Source organism: Peromyscus californicus, unplaced genomic scaffold, assembly GCF_007827085.1.
Source record: "Peromyscus californicus insignis strain IS unplaced genomic scaffold, ASM782708v3 Scaffold_4__1_contigs__length_199733344, whole genome shotgun sequence".
In the NCBI taxonomy this organism is placed as follows: domain Eukaryota; kingdom Metazoa; phylum Chordata; class Mammalia; order Rodentia; family Cricetidae; genus Peromyscus; species Peromyscus californicus.
Genome location: NW_026294562.1, coordinates 135,923,579 through 135,943,569, shown reverse-complemented (window position 1 = coordinate 135,943,569; position 19,991 = coordinate 135,923,579). Strand labels below are relative to the sequence as shown.

General features: G+C 46.4%; 1 protein-coding gene across 1 annotated transcript; it reads left to right on the top strand.

Annotated features, from left to right (window-relative positions):
* Positions 1-10,281, top strand: Selenos (selenoprotein S). Its single transcript, XM_052712305.1, has 6 exons — positions 1-134; positions 687-821; positions 3,092-3,198; positions 6,916-7,005; positions 7,160-7,238; positions 9,637-10,281. The coding sequence occupies exons 1-6, from the start codon at positions 59-61 to the stop codon at positions 9,714-9,716; spliced, it is 567 nt and encodes a 188-aa protein (XP_052568265.1). The 5' UTR covers positions 1-58; the 3' UTR covers positions 9,717-10,281.
* Positions 10,282-19,991: the final 9,710 nt, after the last annotated feature.

The following is a 19,991-nucleotide window of genomic DNA, read 5'->3' as shown; positions in this document are numbered from 1 at the left end:
CCGAACCGGAAGCTCCGAGCTGGGAAGAGCGGCGGGCGAGTCGTTGGCAGCGGCAGCCATGGAGCACGCCGAGGAACCTCTGTCCGCGCGGCCGGCGCTGGAGACCGAGGGCCTGAGATTCCTGCACGTCACAGGTGAGGGACGGCGGGGCGTGCGGCGGGCGCCGCCATGCTCGGTGGGTCGGCCTCCGGGAGGCCTGGCGTTAACGCCGCGGGCAGGCCGGGACAGCGGGCTGGGCCCGAGCGCGGCTACCTCCAAGTGGCCCTGGCTGGGCGGGCGCGCGCGGACTTCGTTCGCTGGAATCCTTTTAACATCTTCATTTTGCAGTGACAGCAGTCCTCCGGCCGGCGTTTCTCTCTGCACAACCCTAACCCATTTGCTGTCTCCTTTCCAGAGTGTAGCTCCTGGAGTCTGGAGGGCCTTTGCTTTCCTGAATCGGATAGACACACGTCCCCCTAGTCCTTCCGAACCCAGCTGCTGTGCCCTGCACCCTCCAGACTACTCCCGCGTCCCCTGGTGGTTGAGAAGTTTCTGTTCCTTGCCCAGATTAGTAACTACCTAGGAGCCCGTTTCCTCAGCTAGATGCGAAGGTTCTGAAGGCAGGAGCTATGATTTATCTTTGTTGAGTGTTATTGAAAAATGGCGTTTTTCCCGTTTTTGAATCTGGTTTCTTTTTTTTCCCCCAGTGGGCTCCCTGCTGGCCAGCTACGGCTGGTACATCCTCTTCAGCTGCATCCTTCTCTACATTGTCATCCAGAAACTCACAGTCCGACTGAGGGCGTTGAGGCAGAGGCAGCTGGACCAAGCCGAGGCTGTTCTGGGTTAGTGTCATGTGATAGAAATGAAGACGCCTGTAGCTTACTTACGTAGGTGGCAGCAGTTTATGCCTTTGAGTTTGGGTTTTGAAAGATTTTTATTGAAAATCCCCCGATTATGTGTAGCATACTCAATGCACATCTTGCTTAGTGATTCTTAATTTTAGAGAGGATTAAAATGAAAACCGTTTCTTTGTGCTCTAGCTACATCCATTGAGTAACCTCTAGAATTACTGTGAGTGACCAGAAACTCAGCATTAGGATTTTGCATGCACTTGATTTTGATTTTTCACTGATCTCATTAAACCCGATTTCACTTATCATTTGGTTATTTAAAAAAAAAAAAAAACAAAAAACCTCAAAGGACAGCCATTCTAGCTAGAAGCTATTTCTGTGGGTATGTCCAAAAGAAATGTTAAGTGTTTTATGTTGCAGTATAACTAAGATACAGGTCACCATTCATCTGAATTACTCTAGTACTAGGATTGGGGTGGAAAGCCTTGATTTTACATCTAGGTAATGTAATCTAGGGTTGGGTGTGGGGCACACACCTTTAGTCCCAGCATTCAGGAGGCAGAGGCAGGCAGATCTGTATGAATTTGAGGTCAGCCCAGTCTACATAGAGAGTTCTAGGTCAGCCAGGGCTGACCTCAAATTTATACAGATTCATACATAGTGAGTGAGACCCTATCTTAAAACAAAACAAAACAACAACAAAAAAACCTTTTTTTTTTTTTTTTTAAAGTAAGCTAGGGCTGGATCTGTGACTCAGTTGGCAGAGTGCTTGACTAGCATACACATGGCCTGTAGGTTTAGTTTCCAGTACTAAATAAAAGCGGGTATGGTGGCAAACTTGTATTGTCTCACACTGGGAGGTTGAGGCAGGAGGATCAGGAGTTTAAGGTTATTCTGTGCTACCTAGTGAGTTTGAGGCCAGTCCAAGTTACATGAGACCCTACCTCAACCAAAAGTTAAAACTGGAACATTGTTTGTTTGTAGACAGGGTTTCTTTGTGTATCTTTGGCTGTCCTGGAACTCACTCTGTAGACCAGGCTTGCCTTGAACTCACAGAGATCCGAGTGCTGGGATTAATAAAAGGTGTGTGCCGCCATACCTAGCTGACATTCATATTCTTTTTTTTTTTTTTTTTTGGGTTTCTCTGTGTAGTTTTGGTGTCTGTCCTGGATCTCGCTCTGTAGACCAGGCTGGTCTTGAATTCACAGAGATCCACCTGGCTCTGCCTCCCAAGTGCTAGGATTAAAGGTGTGTGCTGCTGCCGCCACCACCACCACCACCACCACCACCACCACCACCACCACCACCACCACCACCACCACCACCACCGGCTGACATTCATATTCTTTTTTTTTTTTTTTTAAAGATTTATTTATTTATTATGTATACAGTATTCTGCCTTTATGTAGGCTTGCAGGCCAGAAGAGGGCACCAGATCTCATTACAGATGGTTGTCAGCCACCATGTGGTTGCTGGGAATTGAACTCAGGACCTCTGTAAGAACAGCCAGTGCTCTTAACTACTGAGCCATCTCTCCAGCCCCCACATTCATATTCTTTTTTTTTTTTAAAGATTTATTTATTTATTATGAGTACAGTGTTCTGTTTGCATGTATCCCTGCAGGCCAGAAGAGGGAGCCAGATCTCATTACAGATGGTTGTGAGCCACCTTGTGGGTGCTGGGAATTGAACTCATGACCTCTGGAAGAACAGCCAGTGTTCTTAACCTCTGAGCCATCTTTCCAGGCCCGCTGACATTCATATTTTTAATGCTAGTTGAAAGGACTTTGTTTGCTGGAAGGGGATCTTACACCTCTTTTCATAGACCTGGGCTAATCAAGTGAAAAAAAATGCAGAAACAGGCCGGGTGATGGTGGCGCACGCCTTTAATCCCAGCACTCGGGAGGCAGAGCCAGGCGGGTCTTTGTGAGTTCGAGGCCAGCCTGGTCTACAGAGCAAGATCCAGGAAAGGCGCAAAGCTACACAAAGAAACCCTGTCTCGAAAAACCCAAAAAAAAAAAAAAAAAAAAAAAAATGCAGAAACCTCCAGCCTTGCTTCGTGCAATGCTCTCCACCTAGAGATCAGGTGCAAGGGGGATGGCCACACTGTGTGGTAGGGTCTCTCTCTGGTGGCCATCAGAGCACCTGGGCTCTACTATGAGTATACAAGGATGTATTGTGTGGTGGTGTTCTGACATTTGAACCTCTCTATTTATAGGCTATTTCATATGGAGTCTATTTTTTTTTCCCCTGCTATTTTAGAACCTGATGCTGTTGTTAAGCGACAAGAGGCTTTAGCAGCTGCTCGTTTGAGAATGCAGGAAGATCTAAATGCCCAAGTTGAAAAACATAAGGAAAAACTAAGACAGGTATGAACTGAGTTGACTTAATAAATGTGTTGGGTTTTTTCTTTGCTTTGATTTTCCAGGGCCTTGAGCATGCTAGACAAAGTCTCTATCACTGGTCCACACCTCTACCACTGAACTGCTTTTACTTTGAAGAAGTTAATTTTAAATTGTTCAAGGTTGAGTGATAACAGTCAATAAAATACATTTACTGTTATTTGCAAGCTTATAGAGCAGAGTTGTGTCTCAGTAAATTCAAGATGGATTTCAGAGTCTACTATGTCAACATTGATGATATAGAGGAAAATATGCTAGTTAGGAATAGGTTTGTGAATGCATTACTACAGTGAAAGACAGCACATGGCAATGTTTGTGGGTGAGTGAGTGCATCTTTTGGGTGGATATCAAGAATTAATTTCGTTTAGTTCACTGTGGGTCAGTATGCTTGCTTTGTACAGTTTTGAACTGTCAAGGGAAAAATACTTTTTTTTAATAATTTTTTATTTTACTTTTTTTTTGTATTGTTTTTGTTTTTGTTTTTCTAGACAGGGTTTCTCTGTGTAGCTTTGGAGCCTATCCTGGAACTCACTGTAGACCAGGCTGGCCTGGAACTCACAGAGATCCACCTGGCTCTGCCTCCCGAGTGCTGGGAATTAAGGCGCCCGGCCCTGAGAAATGCTCTTGAAGAAAGGTGTATCTTTTCTTTTTGTCTTGTCTTGTCAAGTGTTTTCTTATAACAGTATTACTCAACAAAACTGTGTGCCTGGGTCACATGTCACTGGAGCCAGGGTAGATACCAGCCTGTCCACCTCCCAAGTGCTGGGATTCCAAGCTCCATGTTTAGCTTTGTTGGGAGCTGTGTGTTGCATATGACCTGGATGGTCAAGCACACTGCAGTGGGTTTCAGGAGAGCGAGAAAACGCAGCATAAGTCTTAGATGATGATGTGGAGGTGTGGACCAGAAGACGGGAATTTTAAAGGTTTTTGTTTTTTAAGTCATGGGTTTTTTTCATGGAAGGGAAGGTAGGAAGTGAGGGGAAGGAGGAACCAAGGGTTGCTTTGAGCAGTCAGGTGAGCTGCACTGGTCCTCGGGGAGTAAGACTGCTGTGTCAGTCACTTCTCCGTAGCTATGATGGAATGACAAAGCAGCTGGGGAGAGAGGGCTTACTTTGGTGTGCCGTCCCTGGGGGAGGATGCAGCCTGTCATGGCGGCAAGAGCATGAGGCCAGTCTGGCGGGCAGGAACCGACTGAAGGCATTCCATCCTCACACAAGGAGCAGAGAGGACAGGGAATGGAGCCAGGCTATAAAACCTCCAAGTCCACCTCCAGAACATACTTCCCCCAGCGAGCCTGCCCCTCCTGAAGGTTCCATGACATTGGCAAACATTGCCGGCAGCTGGAGAGCCTATGGGGGACATTCCTCATTCAGATGACATTTGCACACCAGCATCGAGCTGCTCTGTCGTGGGAGTGACTGCTTTCCAGTTTCAACCCACAAGTCTTCAGAGCCTGTCTCACCAGGCTGTCTCTCCCCCACAAAAAGAGCCCTCCCTCTGCCAGCTTTGAGGCACCAGAGAATTATCAGTCTCGCTGTGTCACTGGGGTTTCCAGGGACGTGTGTCTTTCTGCCCCAGTTGGCAGCTTCTCTTATTTTTGCCTGGTCATCCTTTGGGTCTGGTCTTCCCGGCTTGGCTGGGACCCAGAAGGAAAGGCCATGATAAGACAAACGTACATCCTCCCTCCTAAGGCATTTGTTCCAACAGCAGCCTTCAGTGTTTATGTAAGTTAGGTGCCTGTCTTCTCCTTAGTCACCACCCGGACTTTAAAGTTAATAATTGAAAACCTGTGGTAGAGAAGTTCGTTCTTGGAAATGAAGTCTCCACTGTCCCTGCTTCTTACCTACTTCTAAATATCCCATGTAATGTCCAATTTTCTTAGGTATTTCTACAGGTATATTGTATCCAATGTTTTATGAGTACATTGTGTGGGTCCCTTTGAATAGAAATGGAAATAGTATGTGCATGCTTTTTTGAATGCCCATCATCTGCCTGGCTTAATGGTTAGCTTAGATCTCTCATAGGTAATGCTAGAATTTACCTGCTATACATTCATTTTGTATGTTTATTATTGTTTGTGTGTGAGTGCAGGCATGCGTATGCCATGGTGTGCACTTGGAGGTCAGAGGACAACTTAGAGCAATCATCCTCTTTCCTCTCTGAGTTCTGGGGCTCTACTAGGGCGTCAGGCTTGTTTACTTGTTCAGCAAGCACTTTGGCCTGCTGAGCCATCCTGCTGCACCACCACGCCCAGTTTGTTTTTGGTTTTGTTATGATTGGATCAGACATTCTTGTGTCGGTTTTTGAGGTATAGGGTCTCATGGAGCCCTGGCTAGCCTAAAAGTCTGCCTCTGCCTCCTTAGAGTAGGGATTCTGGGATTACAGTCATGCACCACCATGCCCAGTTCAGTTAGACATTCTTTTTTTGTTTTGTTTTGTTTTTCAAGACAGCGTTTCTCTGTGTGGCTTTGGAGCCAGTCCTGGAACTCACTCTGTAGACCAGGCTGGCCTCGAAATCACAGAGATTTCCTGCCTCTGCATCCTGATGCTGGGATTAAAGGCGTGCGCCACCACCACCTGGCTAGACATTCTTGATATAACTAAAAGTATAAAGCAGCCTTTACGTTAAGAGGTAGTTGGTTCTTTCTGAACTTCCTGTGCTTACAAGGGATGGAAGCTTGAAGGGACAGGTTTAGCAATACATGTGCATACCATGGGGAAATTCGCAGAATATGTGCTATTAAGGCATTTTGTGTCCTTTTAACATCACAATTTAATTAGGATCAGAATGTACTGAATTGAGTTTGAATTCCTTTGGAAATGAGAGATTGCATACCCTTTACATGCATGTCCACTGCAGTGCTTGGTTGCTTGAAAAAAAATGGCTGCTGTCCATGGAATAGGAAACAGAAGCAAATACCACGTGTGTTGGGTCCATGCATGCCACAGGCTTCTTGGCGCTGATTGCTGAGTGTAATTTTCTGCTGGGATTCATTTCCCTTATGTTTCCATAGTGTTTAGCTTTCTAATGCACTTGGCAATCTGTTGTCCTATGATCCAGTGCCTGAGGCGGAACGACTAAGTAGCACAGCCACATGATGATAAAACAGGCCTGCCAGCCACACACACCCATTCCAGGTCATTTCTTCTGCATTGCCAAAATGGACTGATAAGGGTGGGTTAAATAATGGAATCATTGGTTTTTTCCATACTTTTTTTTAAAACTTTCTTATTTTTATTTTATGTGCATGGTGTTTTGTCTGCATGTATGTGTGGGGATGCCAGCTCTTCTGGAACTGGAGTTACAGGTAGTTGTGAGCTGCCACATGGGTGCTGGAGATTGAACCCAGGTCCTCTGGAAGAGAAGTCAGTGCTCTTAACTGCTGAGCCATCTCTCCAGTCCCTTCTATACATTTTAAAACATTTAAATAAGGGTTTTATGAGATAGGCCAGGCTGGCTTCAAACTTAAAGTCTTCTCTCATCTTCCTGAGCGCCAGAGTTCCAGGTGTGTACGTACCATCATGCCCAATGGCTTTTTTTTTTTTTTAAGGAGTAAAGTGAAATGAAGGTGTGTTTTGAGAGCTGTTTGAATTAAGAATTCTCAAATGAGCATTTTCTTTGAGACTAGTAGGAGCTCACGAGTGCTTCCTGTCTGCTTTCTTGTGTGTGTGATTCTTTCTTAGCTTGAAGAAGAGAAAAGGAGACAGAAGATCGAAATGTGGGACAGCATGCAAGAAGGCAGAAGTTACAGGAGAAGTACAGGAAGGCCTCAGGTAACTAGAGTCGACAGCAACTGGCCGTGTAGAGTGCCGGGGTTTGGGTTGGTTTCGTGGTTTTGTAAATTGAACCCAGAGCGTGGCATATTAAGCCATACCTCTAGCCCTAAGTGGAATTTATTGATTCTTAAACTTGTGTATGTCCAAACAGGAAGAAGATGGTCCTGGGCCTTCTACTTCATCTGTCACCCCCAAAGGAAAATCTGACAAAAAGCCTTTGCGGGGAGGTGGTAAGAACCTGGCAATGTGAAACATTTAACAGTCTTAACACTTACAAGATATAGTGTCCTTTTATATGTACTTTCTGTGTGTGTGGTGTGTGGGCACTTCAGTGTGCCAGTGCACGTGCCCATGCTTGTACACAGAGGCCAGAGGACGTTAGGTGTCTTGGGCTATCACTTTCCACCTTATTCCCTGAGACACAGTCTCTCCCTCTTCCTGGAGCTCGTTCAGCAGCTGGGAAGCCTCAGCAGGCCTAGCCTTTATGCTTGGGTGCTAGGGATTTGCACTCACGTCCTTCTACCCCCTGAGCCATCTTCCCAGCTCTATAGTTTCCTTTTCAAAGTTAAGATTCTCCAGCTGAGCATGGGATGTATACTTGTAATCCTAGCACTTGGGCTGTTGAAGCAGGCTTGTCCAAGCGGAGGCCAGCCCAGGCTCCATAGTGTTTCTGTGTCCCCAAGTTTGGGACTGTAGAGACGAGGGGAGCAGATGCAGAGTGCCCTGTGGCTCTTCACTAAGCAATGAGGGGGATTGTGTTGGATTCAGTGTTCTCCCTATTCTCCTGATAGCACTGTGACAGGAAAGGTGACCCAGGGGGAGAGCAGTCTGTCTTACGGACAGTGTCTGGCAGACACTGTCCGTGTCTGTGTCTGGCCAACAGTGCTGCCCTGTTTCCTCTGAGTAACTTTCTCAAGATATAGACGGATGCTCACTCAGCCTTTTTCTGTGGATTAACATGACTAGACACTCTAGGTGACAACCATAGCAGCGTGTCTTCATTTTGTCCCTGAGGGTTTCACCTATCTCAGCAAGATGGGACACACAAATGGAGTAATTAGCAATCTTTTGTGATTCAGGCTGAGTTTGAAGCAATGGAACATGGTGTATTATGTATCTCCCCTCCTTCCCTCCAGAGCTAATTACTCATCCTGGCTCATCAGACATATTTCAGTTTGTCCATGGCCTGTTGTGCTGTCCTGAGCTAGGCCAACCTAAACAGCCTGACTTTGCAAATGAGGAAACTAAGACTCGGGGCGAGATTTCATGATGAGCAAGGAGCAGAACTGACCCACATAAGACTGACTCTGGACCCTGGGGCATTCGGCAAAGACCCAGTTCTCAGATTGGCTGTGGGGAACTGATGTGGGAGGGAGAGATGGGAAAAAGATGTAGGTGACCCAGTTCTGACTACTAGAAGTGGAAAGTTCCATTCTGGTTGTTTGGTTTGGCTTTTGTTCATTTTTGAGACAGGGTCTTAGCCTAGGCTGGCCTCAGCTCAGTATATAGAGCAGGATGACCTTGACCCCTTGATCCTCTTGCCTCCTCCCAAGGACTGAGATAATAGGCCTGCTCCATCACACCCTTTTAAAATGTTCTGCTCTGCTTTTGTTCTGAGTTTGAAACAAGATCTCAAACTTTAGCCTAGGCTGTTTTGGAAATCACAGTGTAGCCAAGGCTGGCCTTATGCAAGGTAATCTGCCTTCAATCTCCTGAGTGGAACTACAGGTGTGAGCCCTCACATCTGGCCATTTCATTTTTTTTAAAAGTCCATTTCTGTAGCTTCAGTAGCCTTTATTTGAATGTGTGCTTTCTTTTAAGCATTACAATTAGTGTAGGGTAAAAGGTCCAAGCCCACTTCCCTGTTTGAAAACCTATCAAAACCCTCTAATCCCTGAGCATGAAATCCCACCAATCCCTGGGCTCCAGCCAAGCTCAGGACTTGAAATCTCATCAGTCCTTACCCTGGAAAACTCCTCTCCGAAGAAACCCTGTATAAGCCTACCTCTTGCTCAGTTCCTGCTGCTTCCCACCTGAGCAAGGCGAGAACCTTCTTGTGTCTCTCCCAATAAATCTCTTGTGTGAGGTTTGTTGTGTGGTGTGACTTTGTGGTATTCCTTGGCTCCCGACTGCCAGTGATGCCTTCCCCTCAGAGATGCAACATTTCTGCAGAGGAAACTGTCCTCCCCAGAACTGTAACACCTCCGCTGGGGAAGCCTTCCCCTCAGAGCTGCAACACGTGCATTGGGAATTTCCCCTTGGAGCTGTAACACTTCCATTGGGGGAAACTTTCCCCTCAGAGCAGGCCTGTAACACTTGCGTTGGGGAAGCTTTTCCCCCAGAACTGTAACACGTAAAATTGGAGGCATCCTATAATTAAATCAGGCCATCTTGGGTAATTTCTGACTGATGTTTTGTATGCCTCTCAAGTCCTGGGATTAAAGGCTGCACCACATCTGTCTGCACCTTATTTTTTATAGAATAGCTAAAGTCCCGTGGAGGTGGCCATGGAGATGGAGTCTATGTCTTTGCAGAGGTTTACATGCTAGATTTGTGGTTATAGTTTTAATATAGAATGTTGCCTGATCTCCAGCCATCAAAATGGTTCTGTTTCCTTTTCACTTCCAGGTTATAACCCTCTGACTGGTGAAGGGGGTGGAACCTGCTCCTGGAGACCTGGACGCAGGGGCCCATCATCTGGTGGATGAAGCTAAGACTCTTGTTAGTGTCACTCTGACATTAGCAAGGTGAACCCTTAACCCTCAACTCAATTGCCTTACGCACACTTTCACAGTGACTAGCCAGGGAGAGCTGGGGCTTAGTTCCGTTCTTAACTACCTGTATTTTAAGGGCTTTGATCAGTATGAGCTATAGACGTTGCCATTAGGTCACAGTCTACTTAGAGATGAGACAGCCATTAATTTCATGGCACCTTGCTAGTTGGTAGGTTGAAGGCCTCTTGCTATTTAGCAAACTTGGTAAAGGAGGCCTGGTGATGATCTATTCGGGTAGAAGTCCTTGCTGATAGGACAGTCTCTGTGACAGGATGCGTTGAATGATGTCTTCCTTATAAATGGTGAGCCCACCAGTGAGGATTACTGATGTACACAGTTGATGGGGTTTGCTTCTGTATATTTATTTTTATGTACAGAACTTTGTAAAAAAGAAAAGCTAAATACTTGAAAAGTAACATTTTTAGCATCTTTATTAAACTCAAGGACATTTCTTTGTGAGCTTGACTTTGTCTATCAGATATTAAACAGCTTTTTGTCATTCAGTCTCCAATTACTTTACTTATTGCTCATGGCTAGTGGCAGGTAGCCTTGGTGACTTCAGAAGTTGACAGACTCCTCGGGATTTAGTTGCTCCCTTAGTAGGCTAAAGAAATAGCACAGCAGGCTGTGGTGGTGCAGCCTGTGACCTGAGGTGACCCCACACCGGGCCTGAGGATAACTGCACAGTTGAGGCCAGCCTTAGCTGCCTGCTGAGGTCAAGGCTCATCAGAGCGAGATAGCGAGACTCTGTCTAAGGAAACACAAGTACACTGTGACAAACTGCTAAAACATGTTTCAAAAGAAGACAGACAGGCATGCTGGTACTTGCCTGTAAATACTGCAGACACCGGGGCATTGCCAGACTGATCTAGGTAGCAAAACCCTATCTCGCCACACACAAACCCAACACCAAAGTCTTGTTTGAGTTGCCAGAACTTCCTTTATACATATGTCTCATTTGTTCTTGAGAGGACCTGCTGGGGATTTTCTGCAAGACTCTACTGATTTTGTGTGTGTGTGTGTGTGTGTGTGTGTGTGTGTGTGTGTGTGTGTGTGTGTGTGTGTCACAGTTTGATTGTTTGATTGCTTTTCAAGACAGGTTCTCTATGTGTAGACCTGGCTGTCCTGGAACTCGGAGATCTGCCTGCCTCTGTCTCCTGAGTGTTGAGCCTAGCACCACTATGCCCAGCTACAGTCTTTGATGTTTATATTATTTAACAGTTGTTTTAAGCAGCAAAACTATTCTTCACTTGGGCCAGCTTTGGCTTACATGGTGGATGTTGGATACTCTTGCCATAGAGTCAGTCATGGATAGGAAAAAGTATTAACCCAGAATAGCATACTTGGTAGAAAGTTAGAAGTCTATAGACGCAAAATAGTATGTGGTTGTCCGTCTTGACATATAAAAGAGGAAACAGTCTTTGTAGGACTTGGTTGGGGAGCTTGACCTGGAGTACTCATGTAGTCACAGCACTCAGGAGGCTGTCAGGAGGACTTTGAGTTCAAGGACAGACTGGGCAATGTGGAGGCTAAAAGTCTTGGGGAAGGCTTGAGGGACGAGTTAGGATGGCTGTAACACTGCAATTAGAAACAAATAGCTCATTAAGGCTTGGAGTCTAGAGGGATTGAGTTGTGTTAAGTGGCTCTCAACTAAGCGGCAGTGTTGATTTGTAGTGGAAACTAAATAGGAGAAAAGGTACTAGAAGGGTGTGGCTTTGTGTACTATTAGGCATGTCTGGCAGGTTTTGATGGTGATGTCATACAGAATTGATGGGATAATGGTGTCACCCTTGTACAAATGAGTGTTATATAATGGGATGCCACCTGTATAATAGGAAAAGCACTTGCCATGTGGTATCTGCAAACCTGGTTAATATTCTGTGCCTGCGAAGCAGGTAGTTTGGTTTTTAGGAACTGAAGCTTAGAGGAGTTAAGTAACTTGTTCAATGCTAACCCGTGGAGTCTATTTCATCCCTGTGTTCTGTCATCCAAAGTCTGAGCTAATCAAGGTGTGGGCAGCTTAGGCCAGCTAAAGAAAGAACTACTCTGTGGAAATTGTGTATGACAAATTGAGGGCAATAAGCACTTCAGATGGGTGGCCTGGCATCACTCAAGGTCTGCCTGCTCTAGAAAGAAGGAACTGAGGGCAGGAGTACAAAGGTCAACACTCAAGCCTCACACAGAAGAATGGACTGAGCCAGTCATAAAACCTGTTTGAAGCATACACCTTTAATCCCAGCACACAGGTGTTGTGGAATATTAGTTCAAGATGAGAATATGCTAAAGAGTATTTGTTTAAGTGATGCAATGATGTATTGCATTTTTTTATGTTGCATTTGTTTAACTCTGTGAAGCTGTGTTACTTTGCCTGTCTAAAACACCTGATTGGTCTAATAAAGAGCTGAACGGCCAATAGCTAGGCAAGAGAGAGAAATAGGTGGGGCTGGTAGGCAGAGAGAATAAATAGGAGGAGAAATATGGGAAGAGAGGATGGAGGAGCAAGAAAAGGAGGAGAGGAGCACATCCCAGGCCAGCCACACCGCCAGCTATGGAGTCAGAAGTAAAGAAAGGTATATAAAATAGAGAAAGATAAAAGCCCAGAGGCAAAAGGTAGAGGAATAATTTTAGAAAAGCTGACTAGAAACAAGCCAAGCTATGGTTGGGCATTCGTAAGAAAGAATACGTTTCTGTGTATTATTTGAGAGCTGGGTGGCAGGCCCCCAAAGAGCAAGAAGAAATCGACTACACTTGGGAGGCAGTTCTCTGAGTTTGAGGCCAGCCTGGTCTACAGAGCAAATCGCAGGGCTACACAGAGAAACCCTGTCTCGGAAAACAAAAAACCCAAACCAATCAAACAAACAAAACCTGTTTGAAACCCCGGCCGTGTGTTCCGCCTTACCCTTGTGAGAAAGGCAGCTGCTGGGGTGCTGTCACCACATCCACCATTCTGCTGCTGCTTTTACTAACCTTCCTGACTTCTAACCACCGGGGGCTCAAAGCTTACTCGGGACATTATCTTCTTCCTTTTTCTTTTTTGCATACCCACATACTGATTCCTACAAGTTGTACTCTGACCTCCACATGTGTGCCCCAACACATACACATAAGTAAATGTAAAAAATAAATAATAATTTGCAGGGATCACAACATTCACAAATGAAGAGAAGACTCCAGTGTTGAGCAATTGTAGGCATATTTATTGCTCAGTAGCTGCATCTTCCTTGGGGTCCACATGGTAGTGTGGTACCTTTGTGGTACTTGGGAAACTCACTAGCCAGCCCCTTGCTGCCTTTTTTTAGCACCCTGAGACCACAGCAAATTTCTGAAGGTGTGGATACAGCCTTCCTTATTTTGAAACACCTGATTCAAACCTCAAAGTTCATTTCATACCTACTTTGGCATCATCAAAACATCCTGCAGACCCTGAAACAGAGGGCATGAATGAAGTGCAAATCCCAGGAGCTCACCAAAGTGGCCTGATTTGGAAGGTGTGCACATTAGCATTCCCCCGCATCATAAGCCACCGTGGGTAAAATAAGCTCTTATCCCCAAGGGTCTGTGATGCTTGGCCTCTCCAAGTTTGATTGCTCTCAGTCATGGATCTGTGGCTCATCTAGAAGCTGGCTGGGCTGGCAGCATCCCTTATGGCTGGCAGCTGGGCAACAGGTGACTGGCTCTTGTGTTTCTCACTCTGAAGCAGGCTAGGGTAGCCAGGGCTTGTTCATGGGGCTACTCAAGTCCAAGATCGGGATGACAAAGTTTAATTTTTTTTTAAGTGTCTTAATTGTTACTGTTACGTTTGTTAGCCATTTCAGGAATACATGTACCACAGTGCATATGTAGAAGCCAGAGTACAACTTTGAAGAATCAGTTCCTCCTTCCATCTTGTTGAAGCAGGGTCTCCTCTTATATCTGCCACTATGTATATTCCATGCTAGCTGGCCCATCTGATTCTCCTGTCACCACCTCGGATTTCATTTGGGATTATGGATACAAGCCACTGCGTCCAGTTTTTTGTGGGTTGGAAGGATCAAACCTCAGGTATTGGACTTGCTGGGCAAGCCTTTTATCTACTGAGTCACCTGTCTCATCGGCCCACATTCACAAATCTCGCTTCGCATTTTGCTGCTATCCCATTGACTTAAGCAGTTCATAATGCAAAAGCCAGAAGGACCAACACTCAGTGGGAAGAGCTGTCAAATCACATCACAAGGCTGTAAATGCAGGGAGGGGGAAGAACTAACTCTGGCCAGATACTGTTAGATGACCTCCTGCAGCCTTCACACACAGTTCACAGTGGGAGTCCGCCCCAGTCTGTGTCAAGGCTAGCCCACCTTACAGTTTAGACTCATCCCCAAGACTTACAATCGAGACAATTGAGTAGCAATTGTGCAGAACCCTGTTCTGACCAATACAGTATATTCCTGGCCTGCGAAGAACCAGAAAACAACAGGACAGACAGGCTGGTCAGGATTAAGCAAAGGCACTCTGCAAGCAAGCAGGCAGGCAAGGTGTAGTCACAGTACAATACTGGGCAGTGGCCTGCTTCACTAGAGAGCCATCAATACCTGTGAACCCAAGGACAGTGACTAATGTCTGCAGATGGGAGCTGTGCAGAGGGCCACTTGACAAGACTTCCAGTAGACCGCCAACTGGTAGAAACCCAGGGAGAAAGCCAGTGTGTTCTGACCTCACTCTCCCGGCCACCCCTCCTCTGTCAATGCCTTCCATTGGCTGATCCTAACTGAAAGCAGGAACCCCTGGGGATGTGTTAATATCTGCTAAGTTGGTTAACCATGGCCTTTTAGGCTTTTAAGAACATGTTGAAGTTCTAACTCCTACTACCTGTGGATATGGCCTTATTTGGAAATAGGGTCTTAGTAGATGTCATCAAGTTCAAGATGGACATGTGACAGTGGGGAGTGATATAGTCACAAGCCCCAAACATCTGGCTGACCAGAAACTGCAAAGGGCAAGGTAGGATCCTTCCCTAGAAGCTTCAAGGGAACATGATTTTCCCAGCACCTTCAATTTGGACTTGCCACCTCTAGAGCTAAGAGAATACCTACCGTTCTGTGACTATAAACCCGTTAGTTTCTGGTGATTCGTCACAACAGCCATAAAAAGTGACCCCTAAGGAAGTTTCACTGTGAGCATTTCCCGCCCAGGTTGCAAAAGACAGTCTGAGGGCTCAGGAGGCATAAAAAAGTTACATGGGACTCCCACCTGGATTTTGCCAGGAGGTGGCCTGAGAACATTTCTAAGGCAAATCTTACAAAGGCTATGAGCACTGACATTCATTCCTGAACAGCACCAGAAGCAAGCTTAATGTGAGGACAAGGGATAAACCCTCCAGGTCTGGTCTTTGCGGGCTTTTGTTCCAGAAGGCTGACCTATATAAGATGTGGGAACTCACCCACACAGTCCACTTGGGCCAGCTGTGGTACAGAGTGTGGGCTACCCTGACCCAGCAGATGGGATCATCACTCCTGGGACCTCCCCCCAAACTGCCCCTGAACTGTTTTCGTAAGTCTCATTCCTCATGGGTCCTCCAGCCTTAGAGATCCTGCTCCCATAACCATGCCCACTGCTGCCTGTGTGTACAGGTAGGATCCTGCCCCACACTCAGGGAATATCTATGGCTACTCAGAGCAGGCCTGTACCTTCTCCAAAGAATGTTGGGAAACTCCACGATGAGCTGTGGATTGAGGCCTGAGTGTAAGCATCACCCGGTGAGGAATCTCGCTCCTGGGGTGGACACTGACAAGCACCCATGGAAGTGGTTGGTGGAGTGCTGGGACCAAGAAAGAGTCAGTTCTTGGCAGCTCTTTGTAATTAGGCTTGGGATGGGGGACCAGCAGGGCTTTCTGGTTTTTCCCTCATGTTCTACATTGGGCCATAGCTATTTTCAGCTGCTTTTTTCTCTGTGTACGTGTAAAGGGTGTCAGAAGCAGCAAGTTGACCCCACAGCCCCTGCAATCCCTTTGGTTGCCACATACCTGCAGCCCTCTGATCCCTTATTGCCTAGTTTAGCCATGTCTACATTCACAGACCATTTCCAGGGACCCGCTGACCACTTCTGAGACACTGTCGTTTCCCTAATCCCATCTTGTGTTTTCCACAAGGAGGCTGCAACTTAAAAACCACAGTGAGACTGGGTTGGAGGCAGAGATGACTCCGTGCCATGATTAAGAGTACGTAATGTTATCCCCAAGAACTGGTGTTCAGTTCCCAGTGCCCACATCAGGCAGCTAATATCTGTAACTTTAACTGCAGAGGATCTGAGGCCCTCTTCTGGCCCTGCAGGCATCTGTGTGTGTGCATGTGTGCACACACAAGAGGAAGGAAGGGAGGAAGGAAGGAAGGAAGGAAGGAAGGGAGGAAGGAAGGAAGGGAGGAAGGAAGGAGAGGGAGGGAGACAGGGAGGAAGGAAAGGGAGGAGGGGAGGAAGGAAGAGGAGGAGGGAAGGAGGGAGGAAGGAAGGGGAGGGAGGAAGGAAGGAAGGAAGGAAGGAAGGGAGGAAGGAAGGAGAGGGAGGGAGACAGGGAGGAAGGAAAGGGAGGAGGGGAGGAAGAAAGGGGAGGGAAGGAGGGAGGAAGGAAAGGGAGGGAGGGAGACAGAGGAAGGAAAGGGAGGAGGGGAGGGAGGAAGAAAGGAAGGAGAGGAAGGAAGGGGAGGGAGGAAGAAAGGAAGGAGAGGAAGGAAGGGGAGGGAAGGGAGGGAGGAAGGAAAGGTAGGGAGGAAGAAAAGGGAGGGAAGAAGGAAGGGGAGGGAGGGAGGGAGGAAGGGGAGGGAGGGGAGGGAGGAAGGGGAGGGAGGGAGGGAGGAAGGAAAGGCAGGGAGGGAGGAAGGAAAGGGAGGAAGGAAGGGAGGGAGGGAGGGAGGAAGAAAGGAAGAAAAGAAGGTAGGCAGGTCAGCCATAGTGAAATACCACTAAGGCTGATATTAAGAAGACTTACTCTTTCAAGTGTTGATGAGGATGCACATGAACTGGAACATTCACAAGTCTCTGTCAGAAACGGATAATCGAAGACAGCAGTGGTGTGGTTCAGTGCTAGAGCACTTTCCTAGCATGTACAAGGCCCTGGGGTCCACCCCCAGCACCACACTGGAGGGTATAAGGAGAAAAGAGAGAAACCACCCTGCCTTGCCCATCAGTTAGCATGCTTGCTGCTCATTCCAAAGAACCAAGTTCATTTCTTAGCCCCATGCCCAGTGGCTTCTTACCCACTGTAACTCTGGCTCCATGCCATCCAACACCTCCTTCTGACCTCCTCAGGCACCTGCACGCATGTGGAAGGCACACATACACAAAAATTAAAATAAAACCTTTTTTTTTTTTTTCCTGAGGCAGGGTTTCTCTGTGTAGACCTGGCTGTCTTGGAACTCACTCTGTAGACCAGGCTGGCCTCAGACTCAGGAGATCAACTGCCTCTGTCTTCTGAGAACTGAGATTAAAGGTATGTGCTACCACACCTGGCTAAAACAAATCTTTTTTAAAAATGAATTTATACGTACCACCCAATGCCAGCTACTTATTCTGCTCATGAATGTTAACTAAGGGACACAGAAGCTCAAGCCCCTGGAAAAGCATGCACATGACACAAGTGTTCACAGCAACTGTGTATGCTGCAGCCTAAGTCGAAATTAACACAGACATCCAAGAACAAGTGAATGGACAGACATGTTCATTCATAGAGTGAAATGCCACTTAGCAATAAAATGGAATGATTGAATGAAACACATGCCATAACATGGTGGATTTCAAGATTTATTTATTTATTATGTATACAGTGCTCTGTCTGCATGTATGCCTACTTGCCAGAAGAGGGCACCATATCTCATTACAGGTGATTGTGAGCCACTATGTGGTGGCTGGGAATTGAACTCTGGAAGAACAGCCAAGTGCTCTTAACCTCTGAGCCATCTCTCTAGCCCCACATGGTAGATTTCAAAATACTTCTGCTGTGTGAAAGAAGACAGGCAAAAGAAAATACACATATGATTCCATTTATACAAAACCCCAGTGCAGGCCCAGTAAGCCACAGTGATAGAGCACACATCAGGTTGAGAGAGGTGAGCAGAAGAGGGTTGGGTTGTAAAGGAGAACAAGAGTTGAGCCTGGTAGAGCATTGAGAAACCCAAGGCAGAAAGATAATGATCTCCAGGCCAGCCTGAGCTACATAGCAAGATGTTTAAAACATCAAAAACAAAACCTTAGATGTTCACACCCGCGATCCCACCACTCTGAAAACTGAGCCTGAGACAGGTTTGCCAGAAGTTCAAGGCCTGGCTGGGCTATAGTGTGAGACTACTCACCCTACAAAGAAGGAGTTGTGGAAGAAAACATTTGGGGTGATGAATAAGTTCACTGTTTCAACTGATTGTGGCTTTGGTGTCATAGACATGTTGGTGTTTAAATGAGAATGTCCCCCATAGGCTCAGAAGTTTGAACAATTGGTCCCCAAATGGTAGTGCTGTTTGGGTGGCTTTAGGAGGTGTGACTTTGTTGGAGGAAGTAGTACTGGGGGTGGGCTCTGAAGGTTCAAATCTCATGCACTCCCAGTACTCTCTCAGCTTTGTTTTTGCCACTGAAATGTGAGCTCTCAGCTTGCTGCTCCAGCTCTCATGGCTACCTGCTGCCCTGCTCCAACCCCCAGCCATGATGGACCCTTATCCCTCTGGAACCATAAGCCCAAATAAACTCTTCCTTCTACTAGTTGCTTCTGATCATGGTTCATTACAGCAATAGAAAGATATCTAATATAGTCACATACAGATGTGGAAATCTAAAATGTGTATTTTTAACTTTTTGTAGTATTGGAGATCAAACCTAGGGCCTCAAGCATGCAGGGCAAGCACTCTGACCCTGAAGCCACACCCCTTAAATTATACATTTTAGCCAGGTGGTGGTGGCGCATGCCTTTAATCCCAGCACTCGGGAGGCAGAGATAGGTGCATCTCTGAGTTCCAGGACAGCCAGGGCTACACAGAAACCTTGTCTCAAAAACAAACAAACTGCCAGGCAGTGGTGGCACACCTTTAATCCCAGCACTCAGGAGGCAGAGACAGGTGGATCTCTGTGAGTTTGAGGCCAGCCTGGACTACAGAGTGAGCTCCAGGACAGCCACCACAACTACACAGAGAAACCCTGTCTCAAAAAACAAAAACAAAACAAAACAAACAAAAAAAGCAACAAAAAACCCAACAAATTGTGTGCTTTAAATATATACAGGTTATTGTATATCAATTATACCTGATGTGATTTGAATGAGAATGACCCCATAGGCTCATATCATTGAATATTTGATCTCCAGTTGGTGGAACTGTTTGGGAAGGATTAAGATGTGTGACCTTGTTGGAGGAGGTATGTCACTGGGGATGGGCTTTGAGATTTCAAAAGCTCACACCATTGCCAGGTAGCTCTCTCTGTCTCCTGCTTGTGGATCAGATGTTAGCTCTCAGCTACTGCTCCAGCGACATTCCTACCTACCTGCTTCCATGTCCCCCTGCCATGATGGTCAAGAACTCATCCTCTGAAGCTGTGAGCCCCCAATAAACTTTCTGCTGTAACTTACCTTGGTCATAGTGCCTTGACAGCAAGAGTAGCTAAGACATACCTCACTGAAGTTGTCCTGAAATTCTCTCTGTTAAAATGATTGATGATGTTTCTGTCCCCTGGTTGGACCCCAATGACATGAATGGTTTTGCTGTTGTGTCAGCCAGTGTTGGATCTGGGAGTCTCCGCTCTGCTCCCTTGGCACCATGGAAGCTGGCACAGGAGCACAGCAGAGACGACGGGCGGGACTGTGTTCCAGGCAAATGCATGGGAAGCTCCTGCACCCAAGTCTGAGCCACACAGCTTCTCACTCTGCACAAGTAGTGAATTTATTTATTTGTTTATTTGTTTGTTTGTGTTTTTGTTGGTTGGTTTTTCAAACAGGATTTCTCTGTATAACCCTGGCTGACCTGGAACTCACTCTGTAGACCAGGCTGGCCTCTGACTCAGAGATCCATCTGCCTCTGCCTCCCGAGTTATGGCATTGAAGGCATGTGCCACCACTGCCTGGCACAGATGGTGAATTTATTGTGACCAGATATTTTTAAATTAAATACATATTGCAGTGGTATAAATATTTGTTTCTAATATTAAAAAGTGGCAAAAGGGCTTATTTACAATTTTTAATTACGTGTGTGTGTGTGTGTGTG